At 50.6% G+C, this 12,662-nt stretch overlaps 1 protein-coding gene and 1 long non-coding RNA gene across 11 annotated transcripts in view; one reads left to right on the forward strand and one right to left on the reverse strand.

The window, feature by feature from the left end:
* Positions 1-12,662, forward strand: part of PLEKHM3 (pleckstrin homology domain containing M3) — a 173,681-nt gene that overhangs the window by 77,199 nt on the left and 83,820 nt on the right. For all 10 annotated transcript variants that reach the window (XR_012905414.2, XM_089779897.1, XM_025187732.3 and 7 more), the window contains one exon: positions 669-732. Coding sequence is in view for 9 of the 10 variants with exons in the window: in XM_089779897.1 (XP_089636023.1) it covers positions 669-732 (64 nt within the window). In the remaining variant the exon portion in view is untranslated. The remainder of the gene's footprint in view (positions 1-668; positions 733-12,662) is intronic.
* The window catches only part of LOC149524100 (uncharacterized), a 31,539-nt gene that overhangs the window by 18,248 nt on the left and 629 nt on the right, over positions 1-12,662 (reverse strand). The window lies entirely within an intron of this gene.

Raw genomic sequence — 12,662 nt, forward strand, 5'->3', positions numbered from 1 at the left:
GGTGTTTCTACTTCGGTAACTATCATGGCATGTGCTTCCCTAACAGTTGTAGACAAACTACAGGGATGCCCATGGTATTAATTCTTTCCCTGGAAGAAGGGGAGGGTGGCAAATACAAGAATACTGAAAACAGTGGCGGTGTGGGAGGATAACGTAACTCCAACCCCTAGCTACCACTGTGTTGACGATCACTATTGTGTAGAGCAGTGTTTCTCAAAGTGGTCCATAGATCCATTCTGAGAAACCTGCTAACTGGCCACTCCTGTTGGTTTGTTTACCAGCTCTGCAGCCACGGAGCCTCGTGGTTCCCATTGGCTCCGTTTCGCCATTTGCAGCCAAGGGGAGCCATGGGAAGCAACAGCCTGGCCCAGGCTTCTTACAGAGGCTCCCCTTGGCTGCAAACGGCAAACTGGAGCCAACAGGAGCTGCGAGGCTCCATGGCTGCAGGGCCAGTAAATAAACAAAAGCGAGAGGTCAGTTCGCAGGTTTCTCAGAGTGGAGCCACAGACCACTTTGAGAAACACTGGTGTAGAGTCTGTGGAGGAGAATGTACAATTTCCTAATGATGGTTGAAGAGTCTGGAGAACTTCCTGGTTCAGAAACTTTCCAGAGAAGAGCCTTTCTCTCATAAGCTTTATGTCCACTCATATCTATTTCTTTCTTTTCAGAATCTTCCCCAGAGAATACCTCCTTCAGCAGATTCACCTGTATTCCCTGGCAGACCTACAGCAGGTAAGCTTCTTCTGCTGATTGTACATTTCTTCTTCGAGTGGTTGCTCATGTCCATTCGAATTAGGTGTGCGCACCGCGTGCACCGCGTCTTCCGGAGCATTTTCCCTAGCGGTACCCGTAGCACCAGCAGGGCACCCCCTGGAGTGGTGCCGCCATGGCGGGACATAAGTACCCCTACCGGCGCTGCCCCACCTCAGTTCCTTCTTACCGCCCGTGACGGTCGTTGGAGCGTGTCTCTCTCTTACATCAGTTAATGGTTCCCGTTTCTCTTAGCATTGTAGATAGTTCTGAATAGTTCCCTTAATTAGATAGTTAGTGTCTCTTTGTTTTCCTTCTCCCCCTTCAGGGGTGAGGAATGCCAGGGCCACAAGGCTTTAAGGCGTGCGCTGTCTGCACAAAGGTCATGCCCAAAGGAGACCCTCACGACAGTTGTCTGAAGTGTCTGGGTGAGGGTCGTCTTACAGACGCCTGTAAGATCTGCAAGTCTTTTAAGCCGCACACTAAGAGGGGGAGAGACTCTCGTCTAAAACTTCTCCTCATGGAGGCTGCTTTACAACCGGCACCAGCTGGGCACTCTGCAGTGTGCAGTGCATCGGCGTCCACACGGGATGCTCCATCCTGAGGCCGGGCCTCGGTGTCGAGGGCCTGGCACCCATCTCACTCTCCGGCACCAAAGAGGTCAAGAATGTCTCGTGGTAGGTCTCCGAGCTGAGTATCTAAGTCGGGCCTACATCACGGTGCCGAGTCACCGGTGCACAAGTCCTCATCCTCCACGGTGCGGCGCAAGTGAGCGGGATGTTCGTCCAGTCCAGGGCAGTTACCCTCGCACCGCCCTTCCACGCCGGACACCTTTGAGGTGGTGCAAGACCTCATTAGTCTTACCACCTCCCCTCCATCATCAGTTAAGGCGGAAGGGTCAAGGTCGCCTACGCCGGAGGCCGTGCTGGCTCCGGCTTTGCCTCTGCACGGGCATGACCGGACAGCTCCAGCCACTTATGCAGCAGGACCGTCCCCTGTGGGACCAGTACCACTTGCCTCCTCATCAGTGCCGATCTCGACGCAGGCCGCCAGGCTTCACCCGGCACCCGAATGGGTCCAACTGTCCTCGGTGCTGGGACCTCTCCCAGACCCCATCTTGGCTGCACCAGTGCCATACCACTCTAGCCATGTGGCAACATCTACGGCACCGTCATCCTCGACGCCGGCATTGAGCAGCTTTCCAGGGGTGCCGTTCCAGTCATCGGCACCGGGCCCTTCAGCATCAGCTTCTTCAGCACCGATGCACTTGTTGGCACCATCGCAGGCACCGGCATTGATCTTGTGGACCTTGCCAATACCGCCATCAACGGCGACGTTGGCTTCTTCAGGGTTCGTCTCACAACCGGTACCAGCTTCGGCTCCGCAGCTTTGCTCCGTGTCGGCACTGCAACCACCTTTGGTACAGGGACCGGGCCTCCCGGTGCTGCAACTGGCTCCACCCCGGGCACCGGGGTTCAATCCTCCGGCACCTACTCCACCCCTGGCGTCGGTATCGGGGATCCCGGTACCGCAACAGGCACCATTAACGGCACCGGGACCAGTCTTCCCGGTGCCGGCACGCCCTCATCGGCGCACGCGGGCAAACCCGAGTCCATGGCCAGGTTTGCCCCTCCTTCAGTGATAGGACATTCTGCGCCTCCCTGGCCGGAGTCCGACTACTCATTGGATTCTGATGTGGCATCGTTCAGATTGGAGTCCTCGTGAGCTTCCTCAGCTCATAGATCCCGTTCCCGGCACCGATGTGATCATTCGTGGGTGCAGCAGGCTTGGCCGCCTTAACCGCAGGGGCCTTTCTGGACACGGTGGGCTTACCACCTGTGGCAGGGGCCTGTGCCCTCCTCTAGGTTGTCAGGAGCCTTGGGCCGTTGAGCACAACCATCAGCATCGCTGTCGCAACCCCTTTTTTCCTCCTAGAGGTTGCTTGCCTCGGATGCCACAAATGAGCCGCAGGCCTCGGTACCGGAGCCGCTTCCACAAGTGGTACCGCCTGTCCAACCAGCGCCTCAACCGGTTCCCACGCCGGGTCTGGCACCGATCCAGGAGTCATCGTTATCATCGTCTCCTGATGAAGCCTTGGCGGATCCCGCACCAGCACTGCCTACTATGGATGCCCAAGCGCATCAGGAGCTGCTTAGGCGTCTGGCCTCCAATCTGGGTGTCCCTGTGGAGCCAGTAGTGGAGGACACGGATCCCATAATTGACATCCTCTCAGAGGATGCGCCCACCCGTTTGGCTTTGCCACTTAATAAGACCGTGGCCACAATTACCAATGCCCTGTGGCAGACACCGGCGACCCTGACCCCTACCTTAAAAGGAGTCGAGAGGCGCTACTACGTTCCCCAGTCGGGGCACAAACACCTGTACTCCCAACCTGTCCCCAGGTCCTTGGTCGTTCAGGCTGCGGCCCAAAGGGAGAAGCTTCCCCAGCCAGGGCCGTCCCCAAAAGCTAGGGAGCCCAAGCGTCTTGATCTGATGGGTCGTAAGGTGTATGCCACCGGTGGGGTGCAACTCTGCATTGCTAATCAGCAAGAGATGCTGAGTCGTTATGCTTTTAATACCTGGCAGGCTGTGGATAAGTTTAAGGACAAGCTGCCTGCCGAGACTCGTCAGGAGTTTGCTGCCATGACCTCTGAGGGCAAAACCATCGCCCGCACAGCCCTCCAGGCTTCCCTGGACACTATCGACTCTGCAGCCCGCACCATGGCGTCAGGTGTGGTTATGTGCCGTGGTGCCTGGCTGCAGGTGTCTGGAATACCTCCTGATGTCCAGACTACTATTTAGGATCTGCCTTTCGATGGCAAGGCATTATTCTCGGAGCATACAGACTCGAGGCTTCATACGCTCAAGGACACGAGGTCTACTCTACGGTCCTTGGGGATCCACACGCCGGCTCCTCAGCATCGTCAGCTGCCCTACAGGCAACAGGGGAGACCGCAGTCCCAGGTCCCCCATGGGGATTATTGGAGACGCCGTCCTTGTGCTCCTTGTGGGGGTGTGAGGGCGGCTGAGAGCCCCTCGGCCTCAAGGGGTTGTTGACGTCGCCCGAGAGGGGACAACCCCCGTGGGATTGGTGAAGGTCTCTCCCAGCAGCACAAGCACCAATTTTGACGGGCTGCTAGAGAGTCGCGTACCAGCCTCCCACCCTGGCCCCGTTTGAGGCCAGGTTATCACAGTTTGCTCAGGCCTGGGCAGAAATCACGACCGACGCCTGGGTCCTAAGGATAGTCAGGAGTGGCTATACCATCCCTTTTCTGAGTTCGCCCCCTTCCAACCCGCCCATCCCATCCCTCTTTAGGGACACCTCTCACAAAGACACCCTCCGCCCGGAGGTGCGGGAGCTCCTCCAAAAGGGAGCTGTGGAGAGGGTCCCTTTCCATCTGGAGGGCAAGGGGTTTTACTCCTGATATTTCATTGTCCCAAAACCCAAGGGTGGGGTTCGTCCCATCTTAGATCTCAGGGACCTCAACAAGGCGGTCATGAAATCCAAGTTCAGAATGGTAACCCTGGCTTCTGTCTTTCCGGTTCTACGGTTAGGAGACTGGTACGCAACTCTCGATCTCAGGGACGCTTACTTCCATGTGGCAATAAGACCCAGCCACAGGAAGTTTCTCCGTTTTATTGTTTCCCGATGCCACTTTCAATTTACAGTGCTCCTATTTGGCCTTTCAACAGCACCCAGGGTCTTTACAAAATGCATGGCAGTTGTAGCGGCATTCCTCCACAAAAAAGGGGTACATGCATTCCCGTACTTGGACGACTGGCCAATTCGCAGTCGTTCCTATGAACAAGTCGAGGCCCATGTGTCCTTCACAAGGGCCCTCTTCGTAAGTCTGGGATTCATGCTTTATGAGGAAAAGTCATTGTTGACTCCCTCTCAGCACCTCGAATTCGTAGGTGCCCTGCTGGACACCAGGGTGGCGAGGGCACTTCTCCCCAGAACCAGGTTCCTGTCCATGGTGGAGCTGGTCTCCAAATTAACTTGGTTTCCTATCACGACCGCTCGGGTCTGCTCGAGGCTGCTGGGTCACATGGCAGCGTGTACGTATGTGGTACGCCATGCTTGAATGAGGCTCAGGCCTCTGCAGACCTGGTTGGCAAGGACATTCAATCAGTCCAGGGGTCTCTGGGACACGGTTCTCACAGTGCCTCCGGAGGTGATAGCCTCCTCATGGTGGTGGACTCAGGAGGTGGTGGTGTGCAGCGGGGTTCCCTTTACCAGACCTCCCCCCTCACTTACACTGGTCACAGATGCCTCGGACCTGGGTTGGGGAGCACACCTGGGGTGTCACAGGACCCAGGGTTTGTGGTCGCCTGCAGAGCGGGCTCTGCACATAAATGTCCAGGAGCTCAGGGCAGTCAAGAGAGCGTGCGAGACCTTCCTGTCGAAGCTCTCTCGCCATTCTATCCTGGTCCGCATGGACAACACGGCAGCTGTTTTTTACCTCAACAGGCGGGGGGAGCCCGGTCGCCTCCCCTCCGTCGCGAGGCTCTATGCCTCTGGGACCTGTGCGTAGAGCACGACATAGTTTTGCAGGCAGAGTACCTGTCAGGGTGCAAAAACCTGCTGGCCGATGCTCTGAGCAGGTCCTTCAGAGCCCACGAGTGGTCTCTCAAGGACTCGGTTCTTCGTCAGATCTTCCGCAGGTGGGGCTGTCCCCTATTAGACCTGTTTGCCTCAGCACGCAATACCAAGTGTCAGAGTTACTGCTCCCTGTTGGGGCTGGGGGAACACTCCTGGGGGGATGCCGTGACGGTAACATGGCCAGTGGGCATCCTCTATGCTTTCTCTCTGTTTCCCCTAATTCCCAGGGTTCTGACCAGGGTCAAGACCCTCAGGTTCACAGTCATCCTGATAGCCCCTCGGTGGCCCAGACAATTCTAGTTCCATATATTGGTAGACATGTTCAGCAAGGAGCCTATAATGCTCCCGCCAGCTTGGGATCTCCTGACCCAACCTTGGGACGGAGGGACCATGGTTCACCCGAATCTCAGCTCTCTCCACCTGACGGCCTGGTTTATCCGTGGCTGACCCAACCAGAAAGGGAATATGTGGACAACAACGACACACTTTCTCCACTGTTATAGCAGTTAGCTACACATCCCAGTTTCTTAGAGGTTTCTTATTTGTATAAAAATCATGGCCTACACATCCTGGAATCAAGAACAACTCTCTGCAATCCTTATACAAGGAAAACTCCTTCTTCCTGAATCAAGACAGGAGGGTTTGGCCCACACAAAATAAGGGCTGTTCTACACTGGAAACTTACATCAGCACAGCCACATCTCTCGGGACTGTGAAAAATGCACACTGGTAGTTGGGAGAGAGGTAGCTACGCTGAGCTAATCCCAATGTACACTGCAGTAGGAAGTCTTCCGTCAGCCTAACTACATCCCCTTAGGGAGGTGGGTTCGCTACAGCAATGGGAGAGCTCTCCTGTGGCTCTAGTGAGTGTCACACTGTTGCGCTACAAAAGTGCAGCTGCCTGTGCCACTGTAGCAATGTAGGTGGAGCATGGCCTAAGTTAGTCCTTAGGGTGTGTGGGTGTGTAACCAAAAGGAAGTATGTATTGCATCTTTAAACAGGTGGAATGGAAACCTTGGCAGATGCCCTGTTTATCTTGCTCCACTGAAAAATTGAGGTGTATTAGCAAGTTAGCAAATATCAGTAAGGATGGTGAGAAACTCCATAGTTAGCTCCAAGCCAGGGGTGGGCAAATACCAGCCCACAGGCCAGATCCGGTCCACCAGGGTTAGCTCCTGCTGGGGCCCTACCTGCACGACCATAGATACTGGCGAGCACAGTGGGAAGTGGCAGACTGGGACACCACTTCTTGCTGCTGCCATTGCCCAAGAACTGACCCTGGCAAACTGTTGCCATGTTATTGCCCCCACAGAGCAGGGCTAGCCTATCTAGTAGCTGTCTAGTTTGAATTGAAGCTGAAGGGAGCGTCTTCAGTTCACACCTGCTTAAAGTACATCTCCACCTTGTCTGCACTGGAGTGTTGGATAGGTTAGACTTGAGCTGCATGTAAAATTTCGATTGGCATAGCTATTTTGCTTGCACTCCTGGTCATTGTAGCTATGCCAACCTCACCTCAGCAGTAGATGCAGGGACCCAGCTCCTCGCCTCCAGAAGGGGTGGGGCTGAGGGCAGAAAGGACAGGGCTGAGGCAGTCAGCCCTTAATGCTGCATGACCCCTCTCCCCCGCCCTCAGAGACATGTGGAGCATTGGGTGGCAGTCTGGTGCTGCCATTGCAATTCAAAGGGGCTCAGGCCTTAGCCACAGCCGCTGCTACTACTGTAGCCCCCCACCCCTTCTGGCGGTGGCCTGGATGTAGCTTGGTTGGCAAAAAATGCTTCCATCCACCTTCCATTGCTTAGGGAGATGGAGTCCTTACAACAAAAGAAAAATCCCTTCCATCTCTGGAGAATGCAGCTACATATGGGGAGATGCTGGGGTGGCTACACTGCTATAGCCCCTGTAGTGTAGTTAAGGACTTGTGAGTATCTGTCACCAAACACATCTGAAGGCAACACTTTTTCCCGAGCCCCACCAGCTAGTAGTTTGTTTATGTCCTACGGCAGGAGGGCTTTTCCTTATTACTTATCCCTGGTCTAACATATCTTTCTACCCTGTCACTGTGTCCACACTGGGCATTCTACTGATATAACCTCAGCAGCACAAAATCATACCCCTCACTGAAATGTAGAGATAACAGATTAGGCATTTTTGAAACTTCCCTCTCAGAGACTTTTTCAAAACCTGAATTCAGGGATAGATTTTGAGCATCACATAAAGTGCCAGAGGGGTTTTGAATTGAGGTTTTTCTCATTTTAACTTTGCATTTCTTACCTTTTCTTCTTCAGCATGGTCATCAGAATGTTTAGTTTTTGTTTTGGTATTTCACTCCATTGTGCTCACTTTGTCCAAAGGAAAGGAGAAATTGCTTGAACATATAGGAGTAATCCCCCAAGCAGCTTACCCTGTTAGTGTGATATATCATGTTTACATTGATTTAAGGCAGGAATTGTATTTTTGTTCAGCGTTTGTATAGCACTTAGCACAGTGGAGTGCTGCTCAGTGCCCAGGGCTACTTGGGTATGATACAAAAAATCCTGACATACGCAATAATAATTAAATTAATCAGACATATGACCTAAAATCAGTGGCTACCTTGGGTTACGGTAGCCATCAATAATTAACCAGATATGTCTCAATAATACAGTTCTTTATATCAGTCTATGCTGAGCAAGTTAAACAGCCTGGGACATATTGCCCATATTTCAGCCTGGGACACATGGGAGGACAAGAATTAGTTTTGCAATAAGCATTGAGGTGAAATGGGAGAATCCAAGTTTTGCGTGACAGCAAATACTTGGAGATCCAAAGCTAAAGCAAGGAGTTTGTGAGCTGGTGAAGTTGTGGGATTGGAGTCATTCAACATAAAACTGCTTTCATGGCTTTTCAGGATTTGCTGCTGTCTCTTCTTTCATAATCAAACCCTGAAATAACAAGCTGCTTAAATCAGAAGTGGCAGTCTCCCTGGTGGGCCAGTCTATTAGCCCCCTGTGCCTTGCAAGCTGCTTAATCAGTTCCTAATGTTGGTTGTAGAGATTTATAAACAATCAGCATCTTAGCAAAGTCCCTGTGGGCGTGGGGATGGGTAGGAGTCACAATGCATCCATTTATTTAGCAGTTCCTTCCAGCACACTTCTTTGGGTTTATTTGTATTTACAATCCCACTACCTCTCAGCTCCCCACGTTTATCATAGAGGCACTGTAATTCAATTCCTGTTTCTGCTGGGGTGCTTACATTGGATTTATCTTTTATTCTAGCTGTAACCTTTGTATCCGGTTGCCTATTTCTGTCAAAGTGCAGTCTTGACAGGAGGAGCTAATAGAGTTAGAATGGAGCTAACAGAGCAGCACTCGAACCCTTAGAGACGGTCTAGCCCCTGTTGGTCTACACTGCCATTGTTGCTGTCACCGGGCTACTAGTGTATTTTTTAAATTCCTGTATATTTTCCCTATTTTTTATTCCTCCCCTGCTAATTGTCTTACATTTAGGAGTTGCTTTAACCCTCCTCCGCCCTTCTGTCTCATGTAGAATGCAAGTTACTTAGCCCAACTGCCACTCTGTGTGTCCATCTTCCACCCACACAAATCAACACAACCCCACCCACCAAGCACAAATCAACACAACCACTCACATGACACCAGAGTCAGCACACATGTTAACCCCGAACACACAGTTCCTCATTCACCAATTGCAAAGATCAACACACATGTCCCAGGACACACACACACACACACCTATACAAATCCATCACACACAGTAACCCAAACTCCACCCTGGAGCCCAGAATGTCTGGTGAGTCAGTGTGAAATGAGGGAAACAGCGACAAGCCTGCCTGAGAGCTCTTCTTGTTTAAAGTATCACCAGGATTAATCCCCCCTGGGATTTGCTGTCCATTACTGACCAGCTTTTAAGTTCTCAGCCATTTGAGGTTTTTTGACACATGTGGCTTTACAAATGACACCCATGTGACAGCCCAGGCTTCTGCTATTAGTAATTAGTTAATGGTCCGGGGGCCTTCACTGCTGGGGTGATGGAGTAGGGAGGGGAGGGCTTAGCCAAAGAAGACAAACAGCAAAGTAATATGTTTTGGAAAGCTGCCAAGAGCCTAATGGGACAGTGCCATGGTAGCAATTTGCTGATTCACAGACACACAGCACTAATGTGAGCAACCTGGCAGGCCTGCCCGTCAACCAGAGAAAGCAGGTGCTGTTCTTTATTCAGAGAAGGATTTTTTTTAAATCAAAGTTTTCACAGAAAAACAGTGCCTCAGTTAACTATGCCCAGACTTACAGCCAGCTTAGCCCAGCTATGGGAGCTTGGACAGCATGTATTCTTAGCCTCTCCCCAACCCTGGTATCTTCTTCATTGTTCGCACAGGCATTCATAGGCAAGACAACCAATTAAGAGCATTTAGATTTAACAAGCAGAAAAACAAAGTGTGACAGCTCACCTCTTCTGCCCCATTGGCTTTGGTAGTGTTCCACACTAGCCATCACTGGCTTCATAAGCCCCTGAGAGCAATCTCTATTAAAACATCACTAAATCTCCGTTAGCTACTTCAGCCAGGGCTATTCCAGCCAATTAAAGACTGAGACAAGGGGAAATGCTGATAGTAAGTGGCAAATATTGACCTGAAATGTGGTGGTGGTGATTTTTAGCAGATATAGGTCTTATGACAGTTGATGCAGTTCTCACTACTTACACTTAGTGCTGGTTTCTATATTACCTGCAACCATTTGGGAAAAAGACCAAAGATGTCATTACAAACAGCTCAGTGAAATTTCTGCTCAAAGCACAATGGGCCCAGGAAGTAAAGACGGTGTCCAGTTAAATTAAAGAAAGCTGTATTTAGTAACCACACGGCTAACTGATGAGTATTCAGAAGTAGTTTCTCCTGTGGGGAGAATATCTTTTATGGAGGGGTTTCTTTCATCTTCCTCTGAAACATCTGGTAACAGCCACTGTTTGAAATAGGATACTGGACTAGGTGAACAACTGGTCTGGTCTGGTATGGCAACTCCTAAGTTGTTGTTGAAATGTTTTATAAATGCGATAACTAAAAATGTGAAAAAATGTAATTGAAGCCTTTGTCACCTGATCTAAGCTCCAGTGTCTTGTGATGACAGAGCTAGAAGCACTTTTGAGGAGCAATACAAATGCTTTCAGGGCCAGTTCACTTTTCTAACAATCTCAAATATTTTGCCAAAAATGCCAGTTTTTCTGTCATGTCCGTCTCTCTTCCTAAATGCAGTATGGTTTCCAGGATCAGAGGAAATGGTGAACTATAATTATTTATTTCCTCACAGTTTGTGTTCATTCAGAATTTCAACATGTTCCATCTGGCCATTTTAATCTAGTGCAGTTATTGAGAAATGGGATGTGGTTGGTGCTTAGTGATTTTAAAAACCTAGGAGAGACAATCTCCTTTTCCACTTAATGTATTAACTGTAAAACAAATTTTTTTTATAAGATTTGCAATCCATAAACCACAGACTTTTTCTGCCCTACCTCTATTGGTGAGGGGTACAAGGAGATATAATCCTTGTTGATGTAGCCATGCTGGCAAAAACATTTAGTAGATGTGCAGTTGCACTAGGGAACTTGAGCTTTTGCTGGTATAGTGTATGACTATGTGCTTATGGCTTTTTCTGATACTGCACAATAGGACCAGTGGTAACTTTACAAGTAAAGGGATACAAACAGGGCTTCAAACACACACACACAAAAACAAAACAAGAACTCTCCTAACTTCATAAAATAGTTTTTCTTTACATGTGTCACTTCCTCAGCATAAGCAGTGCTAGGGATGCTCTCAATATCATCTCTGGCATTGTCATTCTTAAGTGGCGCAGTTGTCTCCAAGCCCCTTTAATTGCACCACATTATTATATGTGGTACCTGTCTGCATAGCATGTGTGCGTATGTACAGCACATAAACAGACACACACATAGACAAGTGCATGACCACAGAAATGAAATGATCTGCTGTCAGCTCACCCTCCAAAACAGTCACCTTGCCTCACTAGTGATTAAGTCTCTCAGGGTATGTTTACACTACAAAGTTAATTCGAACTAACAGCCGTTAGTTCGAATTAACTTTCATAGGCGCTACACTAGCAAACCTCTAGTTCGAATTTAATTCGAACTAGCGGAGCGCTTAATTCGAATTAGGTAAACCTCATTCTACGAGGACTAACGCCTAGTTCGAATTAAGTAGTTCGAATTAAGGGCTCTGTAGCCACTTAATTCGAACTAGTAGGAGGCTAGCCCTCCCCAGCTTGCCCTGGTGGCCACTCTGAGCACAACCAGAGAAACTCGTCTGCCCCCCTCCCGGCCCCAGAGCCCTTAAAGGGGCATGGTCTGGCTACGGTGCCCGTGCCAGGTGCAAGCCTGCCAGCACCCAGCCAGCAGACCCTGCACCTGGCACGGCACGAGCCAGCCACCCGCTGCCACCCAGCCCTCCGCCTCTTCCCAGGACCAGGTTGGTGGCTCCCAGGAGCCTGCCCGGGGCCGCAAGAGGCGGGCGCCCGCCTGGTCTAGTGCGGAGATCGTGGACCTCATCCAGGTTTGGGGGGAGGCCTCCAACATCCATGACCTCCACACTAGGCACAGGAAAGTGGCCGTCTAGGGCAGGATAGCTGCCAGCCTGGCCACCAAAGGCCACATGCTAACCCAGGAACAGGTTGCATGAAAATCAAGGTGATCCAGTGAGATCCCCGACCCTGAGCCCTGAGCTAAGAACATAAGAACGGCCGTACTGGGTCAGACCAAAGGTTCATCTAGCCCAGTAGCCTGTCTGCTGACAGCAGCCCACACTAGGTACCCTGGAGGGGATGGACCGAAGACAATGACCAAGCCATTTGTCTCGTGCCATCCATCTCCAGCCTTCACAAACAGAAGCCAGGGACACCATTTCTACCCCTTGGCTAATACCACTCCATGGACCCAACCTCCATGACTTTATCTAACTTCTCTTTACTCTGTTATAGTTCTAGCCTTCACAGCCTCCTGCGGCAAGGAGTTCCACAGGTTGACTATTTGCTTTGTGAAGAAGAACTTTCTGTTATTAGTTTGAAGCCTGCTACCCATTCATTTCATTAGATGTCCTCTAGTCCTCTAATGACAGCTACTGTATTATCAACCTAAATCATACGTTTTTGCTTCCTTTGTTGGCAATATTTTATTTCTACAAGCTGCTGAAGGCAGCTGTTATCATGGGTTCAGTTCAGCCATGTTACAGAGTAGGGACACGGCTCCCAAAGACATGCATGACACCTCTTTGTTTTCTCAATTTATTTGTATTATAGAAG

The sequence above is a fragment of the Pelodiscus sinensis genome, chromosome 7 (genome assembly GCF_052426305.1).
Source record: "Pelodiscus sinensis isolate ZL-2025 chromosome 7, ASM5242630v1, whole genome shotgun sequence".
NCBI lineage: Eukaryota > Metazoa > Chordata > Testudines > Trionychidae > Pelodiscus > Pelodiscus sinensis.